General features: G+C 36.5%; 1 protein-coding gene and 1 non-coding gene across 2 annotated transcripts in view; both read right to left on the bottom strand.

Moving 5' to 3' along the window:
* IL1RAPL2 (interleukin 1 receptor accessory protein like 2) overlaps positions 1–23900 on the bottom strand; it is a 624194-nt gene that overhangs the window by 39381 nt on the left and 560913 nt on the right. Inside the window, exons 7-8 of the mRNA XM_066250474.1 lie at positions 21514–21659; positions 8699–8842 (exon numbers count right to left, since the gene is read on the bottom strand). Of these exons, the coding sequence (XP_066106571.1) occupies positions 8699–8842; positions 21514–21659 (290 nt within the window). The remainder of the gene's footprint in view (positions 1–8698; positions 8843–21513; positions 21660–23900) is intronic.
* LOC136318049 (small Cajal body-specific RNA 20) lies at positions 3039–3154 on the bottom strand. Its single transcript, XR_010728015.1, has one exon. It is a non-coding gene; the product is annotated as a small Cajal body-specific RNA 20 (non-coding RNA).

Below are 23900 nucleotides of genomic sequence, written 5' to 3'. Positions count from 1 at the left end.
ACTTTATATGTAAATGGTTTAGATGCGTCAATCAAAATAAATAGGGCATGTGAATGGATAAGAAACAAGACCTATATATAGGCTGTCTACCAGAGGCCAAAGTTAGAATGAAAGGTACACCCAGACTAAAAGTAAAGGGATGGGAAAATATATTTTATGAAAATGCATATTAAAAAAAAAGCTGGTGTAGTAACACATATCAGACAAAAGAGACTTTAAAACAAGGGCTACCATAACAGACAAAGGACACTATATAACAATAAAGAAATAAATATATCAAGATAATGTAACCATTGTAAACATTTATGCACCCAACATAAGAGCACCTAACTATATAAAGCAGTCCTTGGCCTGTTGGCTCAGGGGATAGAGCATCAGCCTGGTGTGCAGACATCCTGGGCTCAATCTCCAGTCAGGGCACACATTAGAAACTATCATCTACTTCTTTTCCCTCCCTTCTCCCCCTTCTCTCTCCTTCCTTTCACAGCTTTGCGGCTCAATTGGCTCAAGCATAAGCCTTGGGTGCTGGGGATAGCTTGGTTAATTAGAGCATTGGCACCAAACGTAGGTTGCTGGGTGGATCCTGGCAGGAGTGCATGCAGGAGTTTGTCTCATTATCTCTCCTTCTCTCACTTAAATACACACACACACACACAGATATATATATATATATATATATATATATATATATATATATATATATATATATAAAGAAAATATTGATGGACATAAAGAAAGAGATCAAGAGGAATATAGTTATAGTAGAAGATGTTAACAACTCATTGACATCAATGAATAAATCTTCCAGACAGAAAATTAACAAAGAAACAGTGGCTTTAAATGATATACTAGGGCAGATGAATTTAAATAATATCTTCAAAGAATTTCACCCTAAAGCAGGAGAATATACATTCTTTACAAGTGCACATGGAACATTCTCTAAGATAGATCATGTGTTGAAACACAAAGTATCTTTATACATTTAAAAAGATTGAAATCATATGGAGCATCTTCTTTGACCACAATGCTGTGAAACTAGAAATCAATCACAAGAAAAAACTGAAAAACACAAAACCCATACTGGCTAAATAAAATGTTACTAACAATGAATAGGTTAACAATGGGATTAAAAAAAGAAATAAAAATATACTTTGAAACAAATAAAAATGAGAGCACATCACAAAATTTACTGAACACCGTAAAAGCAGTCTTAAGGGGAAAATTCATAGTATTACAGACTTGCCACAAGAAACAAACAAAAATAAAATAATATAACCTTATACCTAATGAACTAGAAAAATAACAACAATCAAAGATCAAAGTGAGAAGGAAAGAAATTATAAAGTCCACAGTAGAAAAAAAGCAAAATATAGTTTAAAAAAACACCAACAACATAAAATGACAATGAAACCATCAGGTAGTTACCTGAAAAGATAAACAGAATGACAAGCTTTTAACCAGACACATGAAGAAACAGAGAGAAAACCTAAATAATTCTTGGAAGCATATATTGTCCCAAAACTGAATCAAGAAGAAACAGAAAATCTGAAGAAATCAATCACAACTAATAAAATTGAAGCACTAATCCAAAGACTTCCAATAAACAAGAGTCTTTGATCAGACAACTCCACAAGGGAGTTTTTTGTTTGTTTGTTTGTTTTTAAATTTTGTGGCAGAGACAGAGAGAGAGACAGACAGAAAGGGAGAAAGATGAGAAGCATCAACTTGTAGTTATGTCACTTTAGTTGCTCATTGATTGCTTTCTCATATGTGCCTTGATCTGGAGGCTACAGCAGACTGAGTGACCCCTTGCTCAAGCCAGCGACCTTGAGTTCAAGCTGGTGAGCCTTGCTTAAACCAGATGAGCTCGCACTCAAGCTGGCGACCTTGAGGATTCAAACCTGGGTCCTCTGCATCCCAGTCTGATGCTCTATCCACTGCGCTACTGCCTGGTTAGGCCACAGTGAAATTTTAACAACCATTCAAAAAACTAATAGCATCTCAAAATATTCAAGAGGAGGGAAGAATATATTCACATTTATTGTTAATTGCAGCATTGTTTACAATAACCAAGCTATGGAAGCCACACAAGTGCCCATTAGTAGATAGGTGGGTAAAAGAGTGGTGATACATATATACAATGAAATGTTACTTGGTGATAAAATAGGATGATATCTTACCATTTGTGACAGCATAGATGACCTTTTTTTTTTTTTTTTTTTTTTTTTTTTTCTGTGCAGGAGACACAGCTGTGAGTTGATGGATGAATCAGGCTGGCTGGCACCAAAATTAATCCAGGCAGAGAAAAACAGTGAGCTTCCTTTGAGTTCGGTGGCCTCAGATGCCCCTTCTACAATGTAAGTCCCACTTCTGGACAACCCCCCTACCCTGGTAACATCACTGGGGTCAAAGTAGTTTATTGGCCCCGGCCGGTTGGCTCAGCGGTAGAGCATCGGCCTGGCGTGCAGGGGACCCGGGTTCAATTCCCCGCCAGGGCACATAGAAGAAGCGCCCATTTGCTTCTCCACCCCCCCTCTTTCCTCTCTGTCTCTCTCTTACCCTCCCGCAGCCAAGGCTCCATTGGAACAAAGATGGCCCGGGCGCTGGGGATGGCTCCTTGGCCTCTGCCCAGGTGCTAGAGTGGCTCTGGTCGCGGCAGAGCGACGCCCCGGAGGGGCAGAGCATCGCCCCCTGGTGGGCAGAGCATCGCCCCTGGTGGGCGTGCCGGGTGGATCCCGGTCGCGCATGCGGGAATCTGTCTGTTTCTCCCCGTTTCCAGCTTCAGAAAAATACAAAAAAAAAAGCAGCTTATTTAGTAGAACAGGAGGTGCAAGTCCCCACTCTCTCGCAGGTATCTTTGTGGTAGGCGGGCAGGCAGGGGGCAAGACTACTTTTGGGGCAACCTAGGCCAGGATTGGCTCACAAGAGCCTAGCAGTTATCTACACAAAGCTAGAGGCTCAATGCCCACTGCTGCCACTTCAGGCCCTAGTCTGGCTGTGAGGTCAGCATACACCATCAAGTATGGGCTCCCCAAAACAAATATTTGAGGTAGGAAAACAGGACTGCCTAGCTCATATCAGCCCTGACAATGATCCTCAAAGGCTGATCTTGGCCTCCAGAACTTAAAGGTTATTATGCCTAGTAAAATAAGTCAGTCAGAGAAAAACAAATAATACATGATTTTGCTATTATGTGGAATCTGAAGAATAATATAAATGAACAAACAAGACAGAAATAGACTCATAGCCTGATCTATGGTGGTGCAGTGGATAAAGCATCAACCTAGAAATGCTGAAGTCGCTGGTTCAAAGCCCTGGGCTTGCCTGGTCAAGGCACATTGGGGGTTGATGCTTCCAGCTCCTCCGCCTTCTCTCTCTCTCTCTCTCTCTCCCCCTCTCTCTCTCTCTCCCTCTATCTCTCCTCTCTAAAAATGAATAAATAAAATAAAAAAATAAAAAAAATTAAATAAAAAAGAAATAGACTCATAGACACAGACGACAGATTGATAGTTTCCGGAAGGGAGGAAGGTTAGATTAGAGAAGTACATATTTCAATGAGTCATGCAGAGGTAAAGTACAGCATAAGAAGTATAGTCAATAATATTGTGATAACTATGTATGGTGCCTATTAGGTACTGGAAATATCACGGGAAATTCTTTGTAAAATAAATGATTAAACACTATGCTGTACAACTAAAACTAATATAAAATAATACTGAATTTAAAGTGCTATTTAATTTTTTTTAAATAAAAAAATTAAAAATAGAAAAAAACCAAAAATATTATTTTATAAAAACTCCCAGTAAATACTGCCTTAGATATGAATCAACAGGAAACATGAACAAAATATATATAGGTAAAACTAAGTTGTATCTATGAGGTGCCAAAATATTTAAATAAAGAAATAAAAAATTTGGATAAGTTATTTAGATGACATTTGGCATTATGAAACTGAATATTTCTTAAGGAGATTTAATATTTATTTATTAATCCTCACTGTATACATGTTGACTTTTTAGCATCCCCTTCAGCAAGTACAGAGGTTGTGTATTTAAGGTGCAAAGTTTACACTCCATATAGGAATATAAACCATTTTAACTCTCCTTCTTAATGAAAATCTTTGAAGTCTTTCTCCACCACATTGAATTTTTCCCCTTAAAACAACTGGATTTGAGTCAAAACATAAAGTATTCTAACCAAAATGTTCTATCTCACTCAATTATCCTTGACAATATGGACCACATTGGAGATATAGATGCCAAATGGAATAGTTGATCCTTGAAATATTGTATAATATTAGCATGAATTTAATCTTACAAATATGTACTACAACTGATCAGTCTCAGTTATGAACATAGGGGAAGAAAATATTTAATTTCTGCAGGTTAACTTAATAAATTGTATCATCTAAAAATCAAGACTCAAAACAAATGAATCACAGTATCCTTCCTTTCATGTTCTCATATAGAAAAGGCACCTTTTCTATTCCCAATTGGATACTTTACACTTACTGACACCTAGGAACCAGTGACATTTTCATCAGTAGCATATTTTACCTCATTATTTTCTGTGCACAGGTAAGAACTCAGGTTTTTAGCTATTGCTGTATATAAAAACTAAAGTTAAGTGAACAAATTCTCATATTTTTTTGGAACATATAATTATGCTCGGCACATTCCATTTTCTCATTTTGAAGATATGTCTCAATAAAGGTGAATAATACTTATAAATGGTCTGCTATAATGGTTAGGTACACACAATACCTTGATAAAGAGCATGTATATGTACTCATCAAATAGCATTTCTCTAATTTGCTGTGGAAACAAAAAAGTTAATTAAAACCCACTCACATTGTTTATAAAATAGCAACAATAAAACTAAAATTAAAGATAACTAAAAAATTTTGATGTTAGTCACCACTCTGCTTTTTTTCTATCGCTATAAAAATAAAACATAAAAAAAAAACTTCTTAGTCTGATGTGGTCCCATTCATTTATCTTTGCCTTCAATTCCCTTGCCTATGGAGTCAAATTCATAAAGTGCTCTTTATAACCAAAGTCCATGAGTTTAGTACTTATGTTTTCTTCTATGTATTTTATTGTTTCAGGTCTTATATTTAGATCTTTGATCCATTTTGAATTAATTTTACTACAAGGAGACAAACTATAGCTGAGTTTCATTCTTTTGCATGTGGCTTTCCAGTTTTCCCAGCACCATTTGTTGAAGAGGCTTTCTTTTCTCCATTGTGTGTTGTTGGCCCCTTTGTCAAAAATTATTTGACCATATACATGTGGTTTTATTTCTGGGCCATTCTATTCTGTTCCATTAGTCTATATATCCTGATTGATCAATGTTACCCCATTAAAATTAATAAAAAATAAAACATAATAAACCCATCTACTTTGAGGTAAAACTATGATGTAAAAAAAACCACACAAATTAAAGTTCTAACCTTCACTATTTCAATATAATAAAATCTAAGATTTACATTTGCCTTTTTAAGACTTACAGTCTTCTTTTTTTTTTTCCCTTGGCTTACCTAAGTCATGCTACACACATTCCAAGGTTTACAGTAGTTTGTAGGTAAAGATTTTATGCATGCCTGACCTGTGGTGGCGCAGTGGATAAAGCGTTAACCTGGAAACACTGAGGTTGCCGGTTCAAAACCCTGGGCTTGCCTGGTCAAGGTGCATATGGGAGTTGATGCTTCCTGCTCCTCCCCCCTTCTCTCTCTCTCCTCTCTATAATGAATAAATAAAATCTAAAAAAAAATTTAAAAAAAAAAAAGATTTTATGCATAAAGAGTGACATGCCATGATTACTTATTGGTATTATTGGAAAAGTTAATTTGTTCTCTTGAAAAATTAATCAATTTTTGAATGTTCAATGAAACAAGGCTCAATACAGTGCTTCATTGATATGTCATTCATAATTTTTCCAAGAGCCATGAACAGGAAACATAAGAAAATGACAGACCACATTCTGAATTTCTACCCTTTTGAGATCACCTTTGAGAATGGTGCTACAATCATCCAAAATATGTGGGACAGATGTACTGTGAGCTTTAAAAAGTGTATCTCTACAGCTTTTAACCAGTTTCTTCTTGCTTGTTTTCTGGATGCCAAGAATGGCTAAATAAACTCCATACTGTTTTTCACAGTGAGTGTAGCAGTTTACATTCCCACCAGCAGTTAATGAGAATTCCATTTTCTCCACACCTTCTCCAACACTTGTTATTACTTGCCTTGTTGATAATAGCTAATCTAACAGGTATGAGGTGGTATCTTATTGTAGGTTTTTTTCTTTTTTAATTGAATTTATTGGGGTGAGCATTAGTTAATAAAGTAATATTGCTTTCAGTTCTACAATCCCATAATGCATTATGTATATATTGTATTATGTGTTATCTTACGTGGAATGTAATGAACAAATTAAACTAACAGAATAGAAATAGACTGTATAACAGAATGACAGCTCTCAGAGAGGAAAGGGGTTGCAGGACTGGATGAAAAGGTAAAGGATAAATCGAAACAAATAACAATAACAAAAATACCTCATAGATACAGACAACAGCATGGTGATTACCAGAGGGGAAAGGGTGGGTAGTAGAGGGAGGAGGGGTGGGGGATAAATGGTAATGGGAAAAGTCTTGTAGTTTTGATTTGCATTTCTCTAATAGCTAGTGAAGTCAAACATCTTTACATATATATCTGCTGGACATCTGTACGTTTTCTTGGAAGAAGTGTCCATTCTTTTTCCATTTTTCAATTAGATTGTTTGATGTTGAGATGTATGTGTTCTTTGTATATTTTGGATATTAACCCCTTGCAGGAGCTGCTTGCTTTTTGTTTTGTTGGCAGTTACATTTGTTGTGCAGAAGCTTTTTTATTTTGATATATACTACTCACAAAAATTAGGGGATATTTTAACATAAATATGAAGCTTTAAAATAACTCCTAATTTTTGTGAGCAATGTAATTCCATTCATTTATTGAAGAGCCTTTATTGCTCTTGCCTTTGAAGTTAAATTTATAAAGTGTGCTCTAAGTCTAAAGTCCATAAGTTTGATGTCTATATTTTCTTCTATGTAATTTATTTTTTCCAGATCTTATATTTAGGTCTTATATTTGTTTTGAGTTAATTCTTATATATGGTGCAAAATGCAATCTAGTTTCATTGTTTTGCATGCCGCTTTCCAATTTTCCCAGCACCATTTATTGAAAAGGTTTTCTTTTCTCCATTGTGTGTTTTTGGCTCCTGGTGCAGTCACTGTAGAAAACGGTATGAAGATTCCTCAAAAAATTAAGAATAGAGTCACCATATGATCCAGCAACATTTCTTCTGCAAACCAGCCTAAAAAGTTGGAAAACATTTTTTTGCAAAGATATACACACCGTTATGTTTATTGTAGCATAATTAATGTTGGCCAAGATATAGAAAAAACTGATTTATCCTTTTTTTTTTTTATTTTTCTGAAGTTGGAAATGGGGAGGCTGTCAGACAAATTCCCGCATGCACCCGACCAGGATCCACCCCGGCATGCCCAACAGGGGGCGATGCTCTGCCCACCTGGGGCATTGCTTTGTTGCAAACAGAGCCATTCTAGCGCCTGAGGCAGAGGCCACAGAGCCATCCTCAGTGCCCAGGCCAACTTTGCTCCAGTGGAGCCTTGGCTGCGGGAGGGGAAGAGAGAGACAGAAAGGAAGGAGAGGGAGAGGGGTGGAGAAGCAGATGGGCACTTCTCCTGTGTGTCCTGGCTGGGAATCGAACCCAGGACTCCTGCATGCCAGGCCGACGCTCTACCATTGAGCCAACCGGCCAAGGCCTGATTTATCTTTTGATAGATGATTATATTAAGAAGGTGTGGTACATGTTTACAATGGAATACTACTCAGCCATAAGAAAAGATGAAATACTATAATTTCAACAACATAGATGAACCTTGAGACTATCAGGCTAAGCAAAATAAGTCAGATAGAATGTTAAAAATTGTATGATTTTACTCCTAGGTAGAATATAAAACTAAAAGCAACAAATGAACAAAAATAAAAACATACAGAAACATATGAACACATACAACAGTATGGTGGTTACCAAAGTGAAGGGTGTTGAAAGCTTAGTAAAGGGTAAAGGAGCTCAAATATGTGGTGACAAAATATGATTTGACTTTGGATGGTGGGCACACAATGCAATATGTATACCTGATATAATAGAAAGATATTTAAGTCTTTTATAAAGTTATTAACCAATTTCACCCAAATTAACTTAATAAAAAAATGGCTAAAATTATCTATATCTAAATTTCTATTTTCTATAGGAAAGATTAACTTGGTTTTAATTTGTTTTCTCAGTAAGGTAAAGAGTTTTGACAGCAATTGTTTTATCTACTGAACAACTAATTTTTCCTTGTTAAACTGTTTATTTGGAAATAATTTCAGACATACAGGAACACTACAAAAATAAAACTTTCAAATCCATATATCTTTTACTTAAATTCATCTACTGTTAATATTGTCTTCCTTTTCCTCTCTTTCTTGATAGGTAATAAAAGTTCTCTGAAGTACTTGAGGGTAAGTTGCATTAGTCGTATCACTTTAATTCTAAATGCTTTATCATGTATCTCCTAAGAATAAGGGTATTCTCTTACATAATCACAAACTTGTGCCTTTTAATTGAATTTGAATAGGAGACAACTTACCATCAGAAAGTTCATCACCTCCAAAATGCTGTCTGTAGAAGAGCATCAATTCAATGTGGTAGCATTTGTACATGACCACAAACAATATAAGGAGGAGAAAGATTGCTCCCACGCCACCTGCAAGCTCGATTTTGTATATTAAATCTGAAATATACATAATAAACAGAGAAAGGTAATGAAATCAGCAATGCTTGAGATCTTCTCATAATTATAATCTGTAAGATGTACAACCTATTCTATTTTACTTTCCAGAAGATTCTTGGTTAATACAGTATATACTATTGTTTTTTATATGTTTGTGTAAATCAAATATTTGTAAAACTCACTTTCTTCTAAACATTGGAATAATTTTACTATTGAAAATGATAAGTCTATATGAAAAAGAATAGTCACTACAAATTTGCTTTGAACATGTGTAAAACTCACATATATACTTTTGATTTAGGTGTGTTTCAGTAAACTCTTATAGCTGCCTTTTTCTGGGTATAGGACCAATATTTTGTTGTTTTTTGTTAAATTATCTTACTGGCTTAGAAAGATTACAATATAATACTTTTTAGGCCACAGACCCTATTCTTCTAAAGAACAGCATCCATGAAATTATTCTCAGAATCAAATAAAATCTAATGAGCTTGCAGGATTTAACTGTTTCATTTAACCTTAGGAGAATATGAGCCAATAGAAAGTAAGCAGGGGAAATTAGCTTATCCATTTCCCTTACTTATTTGGATAAATGACTATAATATGTATGTAATATAATATGCCCAGAGAGCCTAAAAGAGAATGAAAATGAAATATCCAGGCTAATCATTTGGCCTATTCAGCCAACACCAAACTACCTGGTAGCAGCTTTAGGCTACTCCAGTGTGACACCCTTAGATATCCTGGAGTTGGGACAATTAAATCAATACAGAATGGAAGAACACATGATGTGTCCCAGGCTCAGAGAATAGTAAATTACCTGTATCCTAATTAGTGATATTAACATATATAGTGTATATCATCAAAAAAGGGTATCATATCATAGAATTTAGAGAAATAGGAAAGAGAGAAGAATTTAGAATGTAAATTAAGCAATTTCTAATAAAGAAATGTTGAATCCAAAAGACACCAGGCTAAAGCCATATTTTCCACTGTAAGATGGGGACATTTATTGGTTTCAATATAATATAGATAGAACTAAAAAATTAGCTAACATACCCTTAATTTTTTTTATAATTACCAAGTGACTATTTTATTTTTAATTCAGCTTAACATGTAACTAGAAACTGAAAATGGGAGTTTCATTCTAGTTTTTACATCAGTTTGTTATGAGTTTGATTGGCATCAATCTGCCTCCCTGGATGGATCAATTTTAGGGCACAGTCAAAATCAAATTTATGACCATGAAAGACTACCACTTTTTAAGGATTTTTGACAACCATATCATCAACCTTTTCCTGAGAATGCCCTTTGTTTCTATATAAGCTTATTGCTTAAGAGAAATTAGTCATGCTCAATATAACATAAGATTAAGAAAAAAACCACATAAGATGTGTAACAAGTAATATATATTATAGATAAAACATTTTTCAAATACTCTACTATCTATTCTCTAAGTAATTTTTTAGGGCAAGAATTGTCAGTGTAAATTTATAGATGAAGAATCCAAGACTCAATACTGTCATTCACTTACCCAAAGTCATACACTTAACAAGCAACCAAGATGGGACTTGAGCCCAGATATTTTAATTTCAAATTCAAGACTGTTTTTATTACAACACAGCTTTATAAGCCCCATCCTGGAAAGTAACAATGGCAATTCTTCTCCCTGTTCCTCCATGTTGTTAATGCTTCTCAAGAACACATGACTTGCCCTGGCCAGTTGGCTCAGCGGTAGAGCGTTGGCCTGGCATGCGGGGGACCTGGGTTCGATTCCCGGCCAGGGCACATAGGAGAAGCGCCCATTTGCTTCTCCACCCCCCCCTCCTTCCTCTCTGTCTCTCTCTTCCCCTCCCGCAGCCAAGGCTCCATTGGAGCAAAGATGGCCTGGGCGCTGGGGATGGCTCCTTGGCCTCTGCCCCAGGCGCTAGAGTGGCTCTGGTCGCGGCAGAGTGACGCCCCCTGGTGGACAGAGCGACGCCCGTGGTGGGCGTGCCGGGTGGATCCCGGTCGGGCGCATGCGGGAGTCTGTCTGACTGTCTCTCCCCGTTTCCAGCTTCAGAAAAATACAAAAAAAAAAGAACACATGACTTCTAGTGAATTTTGGCCCCTGTACCCTTTCGAGTTCAAGGAAAGAAACTAAATTATAATTCACCAGGTAAAATGAAAGGACTGAGGAGATCTCAGATATTTTATTAGAGGATACTGAAGCATCCTGTAGGTGTTAGAGGGATGAGGAAGGGTCTTCTCAGAGTTTAGACTATGAAGGAAAGTTTTAGGTTTCATGGGGAGAGAAGGAATCCGGTGTTGGAAAAGAGAGCGAGTGAGAGAGGAGATGGTGGTGGCCAGAGGAAACATGGGCAGTCAAAAGAGTCACTGTGTGGAAATGTAGGAAACACAAATAAATGTCACTCCTTCTGAATTAAGAGAGAAGGGAAAAGGTAGAAAAAGAAAGGGAGTATAACTGCCCTGAAGGACAAAATATGTCAATAAAGAACAGTATGAATGGACATGTAATGAGTAAGATTAGGAAACTGGAATATCTCTCTCTCTTGCCTGCTGTAAAATGTGGTCATTATAAAAAAATAAGCCACAAAATTTCAGGTAAAAAAAAACAAAAAACAAAAAACCTCCTACCACAAATTAGCACTGCCTCTTGCCCTCTATATAGAAAGTGGTTCCCTGGGAACTACTGCCTGCCACTATGTAGATCATAGACAGACTTGCCTATGAACACTTTGTGGGGCTGCGTATCACAATCTTTGCTTATTTTCTCACCATCTTACATCAATTATGCATTCTTAATAGTCAGTGTTAAATTGACAGAGGAATACAATTTTTTTCTTACTCTAAAAACTGACTTCTCTTTGGTCTCATGACATTGACTGACTTGATTGAAAATGTTTTTTTGCTGTAAAATGTTTATTTTAAGTTGTACACTTTTTGATCTCTCTCTCTCTTTCTCTCTCCCTCTCTCTGTCTTTCCCTGTCTCTTTCTAATCAGAACAGCTTTCAACTGTTTCAAATTCACTGAATTGGGGGGTTTTTTCTTAGCAATTTCTACATTATTTACAGAGTAAAGTAGCTATTAGGTGGATGGAAAAATTCAGCAGCAGGAACACTTTGTGACCCAAAGTAGCAGACCATTTGCAGCAGCAAATTTATAGAAGAAAATGATGGTATTAAAAGCATCTTTTTGGTTTTGAGGTTCATTTTATAAAAATGTCTTTTAAAGATATCATCTAATGCTGGCCATTTATGTTGAAAACTGTGGACCTAATTCCTGACACTCAACCAGTATTTTTTGATTCCGCCCAAGCAGACACATAGAAAGGGAAATATATGCTGTATAATCGGGAGGTAGAATCGTCATCACCCAGATGACACCTAGCTTTTATTTTGTCTTCTGTTTTCAACTGCTGTGTTCCAGCTAAACAGGGTGTATACTTTTAGGCATCTTTGCTTACTGAGAAGATAAATGCTATTTTATTTGGACTGTATCTTGTATATTCTTCACACACAAAAATCTATAGGCTGAACAGCAAATATTTATGGGATTGTAACTTTCTCTAGGCACCCAACATACAAGTGTAGTTCTTTTTAACCTTCTTAGTTTGAACCCAACACTTTTTTTTCAGTTTGAACACAAAGATCAGACATTATGGACTGGGACAAAAAGCAGTCAAAGCCAAGGGACTAGAGAGATGGAAAGTTAGAAATGTTCTGAGCTTGTTTATAAGTTGGAAGTCAAGTTAGGAGATTCCACCTGAGGATTTCCTAGAGCAGTTGGGGTTTCAAGATGAAGCAATAGCATTAAGATTGATGAAAGAGCGGGAATAAAGAGAGAAAGTAGAGAGAAAGAGAGTGGAGGGTATTTAATGTTCAGTGATTTAGTTAACTTTTTTTGGAAAGAGAGTATGTACAGAGATGGAAAAATTATCAGATTTCTTTAGCGTAAGTTCAGAGTCACCAAAAAAAAAAATAGAATGATGTCTTACTGAAATGTTAGTGGTATTTATTGTCAAATAGTTCATCAGAAAGTAATGAATTGGTCATGCAAGTAGAATATGCAAAGGTAGAAAGTCTTTCTTGGAGAAAACCAAACCCTATTAATTTGATATATTAGACACAATTTTTTCATTTTACAGAATGCCTTTTCAGTTTATGAAAAATTCATCAAATGCTTCTTCTTCATAATTGTCACTTAGGGTATTTTTAATATTTGACTTATAGCTCAACAGGAAAGTATTGTTCTATAAAACAAGCCACACTCGTACTGCAGGTGGAGACACTGCAGCCACTGAGGCTAAGCTATGATGTGATAAACCCTGAAATGCTCATCTTCAAAGGGAACATCTGAACTTTCATAAGACCAGTCCAAGTTTTGTCTGATTAAAAATACTGTAGCACAACCATAGTGCTTTTGGCAGTTTCCTCGAGCTCCAGCATATTGTAGAAGGCCCTTATGGAAAATGGATTAAGGAAAGATGAACTTAGTCATTCTACAAAGTGCAGTGAAAAAATTTAACTGCTACTTAAAATAGAGAGTAAAAACTGGTAGACTATGAGCAAAAAAAAATCTGTTTCTGTCTATAAAATGTCTCAAGAAGGTGGATACTAATATTTAAAAATGATTTCATATCTAGTCTTTCAACTTCATTTGAAAACTCCGAAGTTCTCATTTCCCTGGGTTCACATTGCAGCATGCATGACAAATAATCTAGAAAAAGTAGTGACTGCCTCTTTAAAGCAAGGCATATATTCTGCAGCTTGTGATTTTTTATTTGTAATGTGCAGTCCTCATTTAAAAATTTTTTGATGTATGCCTGGCCCCTGATGTATTTTAGTTTTCAACCCCCCAATCTGGAAAGTGAATGTCTTGGAAAACAGAATGCACTGAAATAACCTTGAGCATATACTAATCAAGACAAGATCACAGAAATTTTCTTTTCTTTCTTTCTTTTTTTTTTTTACACAGACAGAGAGAGGAATAGATAGGGACAGACAGACAGGAACGGAGAGAGATGAGAAGCATCAATCATCAGTTTTTCGTTGCAGTTCCTTGGTTGTTCATTGATTGCTTTCTAATATATGCCTTGACCACGGGCCTTCAGCAGACCAAGTGACCCCTTGCTCGAGATAGCAACCTTGGGTCCAAGCTGGTGCACTTTGCTCAAACCAGATGAACTCGCGCTCAAGCTGGCTACCTCGGGGTCTCGAACCTGGGTTCTCTGCATCCCAGTCCGATGTTGTATCCACTGTGCCACTGCCTGGTCAGGCCAGAAATTTTCTTTTTACCAATCCTTGTTATCTATCCACCAGCTTAACTGCATTGATCTTATAGAAAGAGCATTTTCACTCAATTATATTTTTAATCACTTACTATGCTTTATGCACTGGATATAACAGTAAATAAAGCAGAACAAGTCCTTGTTTTCATGCAAGTTACCTTCTAGTGGGGGAAAGGGGAGACAAGAAACAAATTAACATTTAAGCAGGGGGAAGGGGGTAGGGGGAGGGGAGTAAAGAGAGACAAATATAGGCAGATGGAAAATGATTTGACTTTCAGTGATAGGCACACAATGCAATCAACAGTTCAAATGCCATAGAAATGTTTACCTGAAACCTCTGTTTTCTTATTGATCAATGTCATCCCACTAAATTTAATTTCTAAAAAATAAAAGTAATGAATACAATACACAAATAGAGCCAAATTAGAGGAAAAATAAAGCATGATAAGTAATTCATCAAATATAAGTGGAGCCCTGGCCAGTTATCTCAGTGGTAAGTCCTCGACCCAGTGTGTGGAAGTCCTGGGTTCGATTCCTAGTCAGGAAACACAGGAGAAGTGCCCATCTTTTTCTCCAACCTTTCCCCTCTCCTTTCACTCTCTCTCTCTCTTTAACTCCCGCAGCCAAGGCTCCATTGGAGCAAAGTTGGCCTGAGCACTGAGGATGGCTCCATGGCCTTTGCCTCAGGTGCTAGAATGGCTCCGGTTGCAATGGAGCAACACCCCAGATGGGCAGAGCATTGCCCCCTGGTGGGCATGCCTGGTGAATCCTCGTTGGGTGCATGCCAGAGTCTGTCTGTCTGCATCCCTGCTTCTCATTTCAGAAAAATACAAAAAAAAAAGGAAAAAAAATAAGTGAATCAAGAAAATATGGCAAATATATATATACACACACATATATATACATACATATGTTTATTATGTATATTATACATAATATTATTGATCCCAAGAAAGGAAGAAAACCCTGTTATTTGTTAGAACATGGAAGAACCCAGAGGAAATTATGCTAAATGAAATAAGCCAGTCATAGAAATATCACTACCATATGGCATGGTATCACTCATTTGTGGAATCTAAGAAAAAAAATGCTGAAGTCATATAATCAAACAGCAGAAAAGAAAGTGTGGTGGTTCCTCAAAAAATTAAGAGCAGAACTACCACATGACCCAGCAATCTCTCTACTGGTTATCTACCCCCAAAACTCAGAAACATTGGTATGTAAAGACATATGCACCCTTATGTTCATTGCAGCATTATTCACACTAGCCAAGACATGGAAACAATCAAAATATTCTTTGATAGAGGATGGGATAAAGAAGATGTGGTACATATATACAATGAAATACTACTCATCCATAAGAAATGATGACATAGTGACATTTATGACAACATGGATGGACCTTGAGAACATTATCCTGAGTAAAATAAGTAAATCAGCAAAAGCTAAGAACTATATGAATTCACACATAGTTGGGATATAAAACTGAGACTTATGGACATAGATAAAAGTGAAGCAGTTACCAGGGGGGAGGGAGATGTGGGGGAGGGAGTGAGGGGAAAGGAGTAAAGAAGGAGAAATATAAGGTGATGGAAAATTATTTGACTTTGGTGATGGGTATACAACATAATCAACAGTTCAAATGCTATAAAGATGTTTATCTGAAACCTATGTACTCTTATTTATCAATGTCATCCCATTAAATTTAATTTTCCAAATAAAACTAAAAAAAAAACCCCAAAAAGTGATTGTCAGAAGCTGGGTGGTGGAGGAGAACTAGGCATGTTGGTAAAAGGATAGAAATTTTCTTTTTTAGGATTTATAGTGTCTGAGAATCTAATGTATAACATGATGACTACAGTTGAAAACACTGTATTATATAATCAAAATTTTCTAAGAGTCTAGAAAATAAATGTGCTTACAAAAGAAGTAAATATGTGAAGTAGTGGTGGATGTGTAGATTACTTCAATGGAAGGAATCCTTTTATTATCTATATAGTCATCATCTTGTACATTTTAAATACCTTACAATTTTATTTGTCAATTTTACATCAATACAGTAAAGATAATAAAAAGAGAGTGATGAGGGCCCTGGCTGGTTGGCTCAGCGGTAGAGCGTCAGCCTGGCATGCGGGGGACCCGGGTTCGATTCCCAGCCAGGGTACATAGGAGAAGTGCCCATTTGCTTCTCCACCCCCCCTCCTTCCTCTCTGTCTCTCTCTTCCCCTCCCGCAGCAGAGGCTCCATTGGAGCAAAGATGGCCCAGGCACTGGGGATGGCTCCTTGGCCTCTGCCCCAGGCGCTAGAGTGGCTCTGGTTGCGGCAGAGCGACCCCCCCCCAGTAGGGGCAGAGCATCGCCCCCTGGTGGACAGAGCGTCGCCCGTGGTGGGCGTGCCGGGTGGATCCCGGTCGGGCGCATGTGGGAGTCTGTCTGACTGTCTCTCCCCATTTCCAGCTTCAGAAAAATACAAAAAAAAAAGTGATGAGTAATATTATTTTATGTAAGGTGGCCAGGGAAACTCTATCAAGTATGTAAGCAGAGATCTATATGAAAAGAAGAAATGAGACATGGGAAAGCTTGTTGAAAAGGGCTCCAGGCAGAAGAAATACCAAATTCAAAGACTATGAGCCAGGACTGTGCTTTATGAGCATGAGAAATAGAAAATGAGATAGTGCATGTGATATTCAAGACAGATTCAGATAGACAGGATCAGAAATTAAAACAGATATTTAATGATTTTTAGGCCATGATAATTATTTGGGATTTTATTCTAACTGTAACAGTGAGGCTTCTATAATTGGATGGTTCTGATTAGACAAATAATATGATCTGACTTAAAATGATCATTCTGGCTGCTTTGATAATGGACTGTAAGGAAGAATGGAGAAGCAGAGAGACCAGTTAGGAAGCTATTGCAGTGAGTCAAGCAATTGATGCTGTTGGTTTAGGCTAGGGTGGTAACAGTGAAGGTAAGGAAAATGGTTGAGTTTGGGTATATTTTGAAAGTAGGACTGTGATACTTGCTAGCAGAGTAGATGTAGCATGTGGATAGAGAAAATAAAAAGTAAAAGATAATTTCAAGTATTTTGGATTGAACAACTGAAAGGATGGTGATAACCAAAGAGAAAAAAAATCAGATGATTAGGTTTATAGGGAGGAGAAATCAGGAACCCTGTTTGGAACAAGTGAAGCTTGATATGTCCATTAGTGGAGTGTTTAAGATAGTTATTGAATAGGCAGTTAGAAATAAGACTCTGGAATTTAGGTAGGAAGTCCAGGCCAGAGATATAAATTTGGGAGTTGTAAATCAATAAATCATAAAGTCTCAAGATGGAGATGGAATAAAACAACCAAAACTATCAACAAAATGAAAAGACAACCCACTGAGTTGTCTTTTCACATTTACCAATGATGCATCAGATAAGGGGTTAACATAATTTATTTATTAAAAACCTATAGTATTGAACACCAAAACAAAAACAACAAAAAACCAAAAACCGCAAACAATTCAATTAAGAAATAGACAAAGTACTTGAACACACACTTCTCTAAAGAGGACATGCAGATGGCCAATAGACATATGAAAAGATGTTCAACATCACTAATCATAAGAAAAATAAACATTAGAACCATCATGAGATATCACCTCACAACTGCCAGCATGGCTATCATCAATAAATCAACAAACAAGTATCAGCAAGGGTGAGGAGAAAAGAACCCTTGTGCATTGTTGGAGGAAATGCAGATTGGTGTAGCTACTGTGGAAAACAGTAGGGATTTAACTCAAAATTTAAAAATGGAACTGCCTTTTGACCCAAGCATCCCACTTCTGGGAATATAGCCAAAGAAACAAAAAACACTAATTCAAAAGAATATATGGACCCCTGTGTTCATTGCAATGTTATTTACAATAGTCAAGAATTGGAAGCAGCCCCAGTGCCCAAAAGTATATGACTATATAAAAAAAGATGTGGTTCATCTACACCATGGAATACTACTTGGCTGTAAAAAAGAAAGAAATCTTACCTTTTGCAACAGCATGCATGGATCTGGAAAGCACTATGCTAAGTGAAATTAGCCAGTCAGAGAAAGACAAGCACAATATTATTTCACTTATATGTGAAATCCAATGAACAAAATAAACTAACAAATAAAATAGAAACAGACTCATAGATAGAGAACAAACTGACAGCTGTCAGAAGGCAGGAAGAATGCAGAGCTATATAAAAAATGTAAAGGGATGAAGCAAAAAATACTAAACCAAACCAAAACAAACAAAAACCTCACAGAGAGACATCAGCATAGCAGTTAGCAGAGCGAAAGGGAGGTGGAAGAAGTGGAAGAGGAAATAGGGGGGGAAATGGTTATGGAAGGATTCTAGACTTGGGTTGCTGAACACACAATACAATGTACAGCTGATGTATTATAGAATTTTTCACTGGAAACCATTTCATAAAACAATGTAAACCCAGTAAACTCAATTAAAAATAAATGAAGATACCACCTCACACCGTTAGATTAGCTATTATCAACAAGACAGGTAACAGCAAGTGTTGGAGAGGCTGTGGAGAAAAAGGAACCCTCATCCACTGTTGGTGGGAATGTAAAGTAGTACAACCATTATGGCAGTAAGTATGGTGGTTCCTGAAAAACTGAAAATAGAACTACCATAAGACCCAGCAATCCCTCTACTGGGTATATACCCCCAAAACTCAAAAACATTGGTATGTAAAGACACATGCAGCCCCATGTTCATTGCAGCATTGTTCACAGTGGCCAAGACATGGAAACAACCAAAAAGCCCTTCAATAGAAGACTGGATAAAGAAGATGTGCTACATATACACTATGGAATACTACTCAGCCATAAGAAATAATGACATCGGATCATTTACAACAAAATGGATGGATCTTGATAATATTATATGGAGTGAAATAAGTAAATCAGAAAAAACTAAGGACTGCATGATTCCTTCCATACATAGGTGGGACATAAAAATGAGACTAAGAGACATGGACAAGAGTGTGGTGGTTACCGGGGAGGGGGAGAAAGAGGGAGAGGGGGGAGGGGAGGGGAACAAAGAAAACCAGATAGAAGGTGACTGAGGACAATTTGACTTTGGGTGATGGGTATGCAACATAATTGAATGACAGGATAACCTGGCGATGTTTTCTTTGAACATATTTACCCTGATTTATTAATGTCACCCCATTAAAATTAATAAAAATTTATTAAATAAATAAATAAATGAAGGGAATGAGAACAGAAGACCTAAACTCTGGGCAAATCTAATACTCAGATATCAGGTAAATAAGAATTAATAGTCTTCACAGGTATTTATTATTTAGACACCTTTCCTTGCAGAAGCCATGAGGGGTGAGAGTTTTACAGTATCCTTGGTTTCTAATGTCAGAATATTAGACATTTTAAGACTGATAGTTGTGGCTTTACTTATTAAAAAGAAATGGGTTTATTTTAAAACTTAAATACACCTATTTCTATCTCCACTGACTGGATATTAGGAACCTCATCATTTTTCTCATAGCATATTTTTAAATTATAACACTATATATGTTTTGCACAATTTTTTTGCTTGTTTGTCTTTGTCTGCCTTGAAAACTATAAGCCTCGCACAGACTTTGGGATCTCTAGCTCATTCAGCATGCTATTCTCTAGAATCTGGCACAACGCTTGCTAAGCCAACCTTAATAATAAAAGAAAACTTCATTCATTAACCAGAATTGGTTCTGAGTGTCTGTTACTTGCCAGACATAGCCCAAGTTGCTGAGTATTCAGAGGTGCAGCAGACCCTGGCTTAGAGGAACTCTGAGCCTAAAATAAAACTGAGATGGACAAGAACAAAGTGATTCTGACTGCAAACTATCTGGACATGATCAGTGTCTGCTTTTCATGTAGCTGGACTAAAAGGTTGGCTAGTGCATAGGACAACTTGTGTAACTTCTGTACAATAACGAACCCTGTTTGACACTGGTATGTTTCACACCGTATTGTTATCGTTTTAATCTCAAAGTAACTATACAGGTTAGATATTATTATTCTTATTTTACAGATGAGAAAACAGAGGTTCAGAATGTCTAATCAGACATCTTAGTCATACTGAACCAGGCAGTTGAATCAGTGGCTGAACCAAGATCTTGTCAACCAGGGTCTCCTGCCTTCACTTTCCATATTACACTCATTTATACTTAAATATTCCATTATTTTAAGATGGAACAAATTACAACACTGTAAGAAGTGGTACTAGAGAAATAAAAGCATTATTTCAAAATAATGAAATTTCCCTAGTTCTCCTGGAGCTGCAGGTCAAGGTCAAGTATTAAAGAGCTGGCTGGAAAATAACAATTCCATTTGGCAAGGAGCTACAACTAGTGACCTCGCTGACTGAATCTCTTCTATTGCTCTATAGCCTAGACAACAAGAACACTGATTAAGAACATTTGTTCTGTTACATTAACAAAACCTTTGCCAGATGCACACATACAGAACTTATTTAACCTTTTGCAATAATCAAGAGTTGTGGCAGGGTAAGAGTCAATGTCAGAAGCTGCTCCAGCTGCTGGGATTGTTGCTGTCTGTTTTTTCTCCTTTATTTGTAAATTTACAATTTATTTTCTTTATTCATTAATACAACTTCCACCTCATCTGGAATCAACTCTAGAGAGGGATTTTCATAAATTCCAAATTATTTAAAAATGTATGCACTTCCTAAAAGCCTCTTAACATCAAGTCCTATCATTAAACATTGTTTATCATGTTTATTATAACAATTGTAAAAAAATATATGCTATTATTAATTATTTATATTTACATTTTAGTAGTTTGTTTCCCATCAATAACAAAATTTATAAGATTTCATAAGATGAAGTGACATATAGTTAATTTTATATGTTAATACCTATGACAATTTTAAGTAACCCTTATTTATAACCAAGGTACATTTTATCTTACGGTTTTAACACATAATAATATTTCATTTCATTTACCCACCTCCTAATTGTATAGAATACTATAGTTATTTTTGCTAATATCCACAGCAAGAGAGAGACAGACATTTTTTCCCTAAAAAGAGATAGGAGCCTGACCTGTGGTGGCACAGTGGATAAAGCAATGACTTGGAATGCTGAGGTGACTGGTTTGAAACCCTGAGCTAGCTTGATCAAGGCACATATGGAAGTTGATGCTTCCTGCTCTCCCCCTCTCTACCCTCTATCTAAACTGAATTAATAAAGTCTTTTTTAAAAAGACACAATGCTTATTAGAAGTTTATGCTAAATGATAACATAAAATCAGAAAACAAATCTAACTTTGATAGTTACTTGGTAAGTAAACAAACCATAGTAATCATTTCAAAACTAAATACCCTTTTTACGCAGCAGAATACTGGCATGTTTCCGTCCATTTCGATTTTCCACATGGCAGGTATAATTTGCCAGGTCAGCTTCCACCACTGAATCAAAGATGAGTGCCAACTCAACTTCTTTTTCTCCAAGATGTTCTTTGAGTAGCCTGAAATAAATACAATATTCTTGGATAAATTGGTTTTATTTGGGAAGAAAGCAACAATAAAAGGACTATAGATGCTTACAAAGCTCACACAGGTTTTCAATGGCCATGGAGAGTCCTGACTAGGTATATGTGCAGAATCTTCAACAGGTAAACACAAAAAGTATCTGTTGGTGTGAAGATCAGATGCGAAAAGAAAGAAGTGAGAAATTCACTCAGCAAAAAGAAATATTAGCATGCCACTGAGTTTTGATAAATGAAGTCAACATAATTTGTGTGGCAAAAAAATAAAAGGAAGTATTGGGCTTCATATTCTAAAATGAATTTATAAAACAAATTATATTTTTGCACTACGGCGTGAGGATGAAAATCTATAGGAGTGTAGCGCTTATGATAGACATTAGAGTTTTGACAACAGTGGGTGAGAGGGTAAAGAAAGGAGCCTTGAAAACAGTTGCCTTATAATAAGTACACTGAGGATGTTAGTACCCTTCTATATCCAAGTTTCATCTCTATTTTGGACACTTGGTAATGAATGCTGAGAAGAGTGCTCTAATTTATTGTCATTAACATAAAATTGGAAAAGACAACTGTGCTCAGATAAAACTGGGTTCTATCTAAGTACAGACCTTCCACTAACAAGCTCATGAAAAATGCCTACCATATTTACCTTAACTTTATTGGGGGGAGTAAATAAGTTAAAGTGATTTAAAAGTAAATAGCACTATGTTCATGCAAAGGAATATTATTAAACATCAACAATTCATTATCCAAAGGTAGATTTTTTTATATCTTGGCTCCTCCAGAAATATCTGTATTTACATTTATTCATACTTAAAAATTGGCTTGGGTTAATCTCTTTGGCTGTCTTCCAAAAGAAGAAAGGTCTTAAACTTGGGTTAGTAGAAGACAGTTCCTAGAATTTAAGACTGTCCCATATGAAATCTGAAATCCAGATTATATTCCAAATAGATATGCTTTTAAAATTAACCCTGTTTTTATTCATTTCCAATAATATACATATGTGAGAGTTGATGATTCTGGGGTTTATAACTGAAGTAAATCTCCTCTTGCCCTTTACACTGATGTGCTGCTACTGACACAAACAAGTATCTATCTATTATTTTTCTCTTCCTTGTTGGTTTTCCTCTCTTTCTCCTCTCCCAAAATATATCAAATCAATGAAAAAAATGATAATTTATAGTCTTCACAGTTTATATTGAATTTGACTCTTTCCATTTTCTCTTTGTTATGGATAAATCAGTTCTTTTAATTCTGTGTAACTTGTCACTTGTCATGGAAGATTCCCCTTTAGTGTAGGAACTACTAAAGCATACTGAATTAAATTTGATTTACAGCTTCACATGTAGGGCAGCCACAGCCTTTGCCAGGCATGAGGCAGAAAGCTGATCCTGTCTCTCTAGACTAGTCTTCATTTCTAATACAGTTTCCAAAAACAGCTCTTTACAGGCTGCAAAAAGAATCTGGAGAGAGGATTTGAAAAGTGATCCTTCATCTGTCTATTAATATAAATGAGGTGTCTTGATTATCAACTCTTAAAAATCTAGGGGTAACCTGCTTTGTTTGGAATTAAAGGGCAAGTTGATGTTTATGTCTACAAATAACTCTGCAGAGCAGTCACAATTTCCTAGAAAATATTGATATAGAACAATGTATCAATGATTCTTTATCAATTCCCTAATAAGTGCTTAGCTGTGAGCTATATATTTGATTTAAGAGAAATATAATCATTAAAAGACCAGGTCTCTACTCCAAATACACATTAAAATTTAATAATAGCCCTGGCCAGCTAGCTCAGCAGTAGAGCATTGGCCTGGTTTGTGGAAGTCCCGAGTTCAACTCTTGGCCAGGGCACACAGGAGAGTGCCCATTTGCTTCTCCACCCTTCCCCCTCTCCTTCCTCTCTCTCTCTCTCTTCTTCTCTGGCAGCCAAAGCTCCATTGCAGTAAAGTTGGCCCGGGAGCTGAGGATGGCTCCATGGCCTCAGCCTCAGGCACTAGAATGGCTCTGGTTGCAATGGAGAAAAGGTCCAGATGGGCAGAGCATCGCCCCCTGGTGGGCATGTCAAGTGGATCCTGGTTGGGTGCATGTGTGAGTCTGTCTCTCTGCCTCCCCACTTCTCATTTCAGAAAAATACAATAAAAAATTTAACAATAAAACAGTATCTGCACAGTTAAAAATATACAGACAAAATGAGGTAATGCAGGGTGGTATAGTCATGCT

Source organism: Saccopteryx bilineata, chromosome X, assembly GCF_036850765.1.
Source record: "Saccopteryx bilineata isolate mSacBil1 chromosome X, mSacBil1_pri_phased_curated, whole genome shotgun sequence".
Classification (NCBI taxonomy): Eukaryota; Metazoa; Chordata; class Mammalia; order Chiroptera; family Emballonuridae; genus Saccopteryx; species Saccopteryx bilineata.
This window is presented reverse-complemented; position numbering and strand designations above follow the sequence as displayed.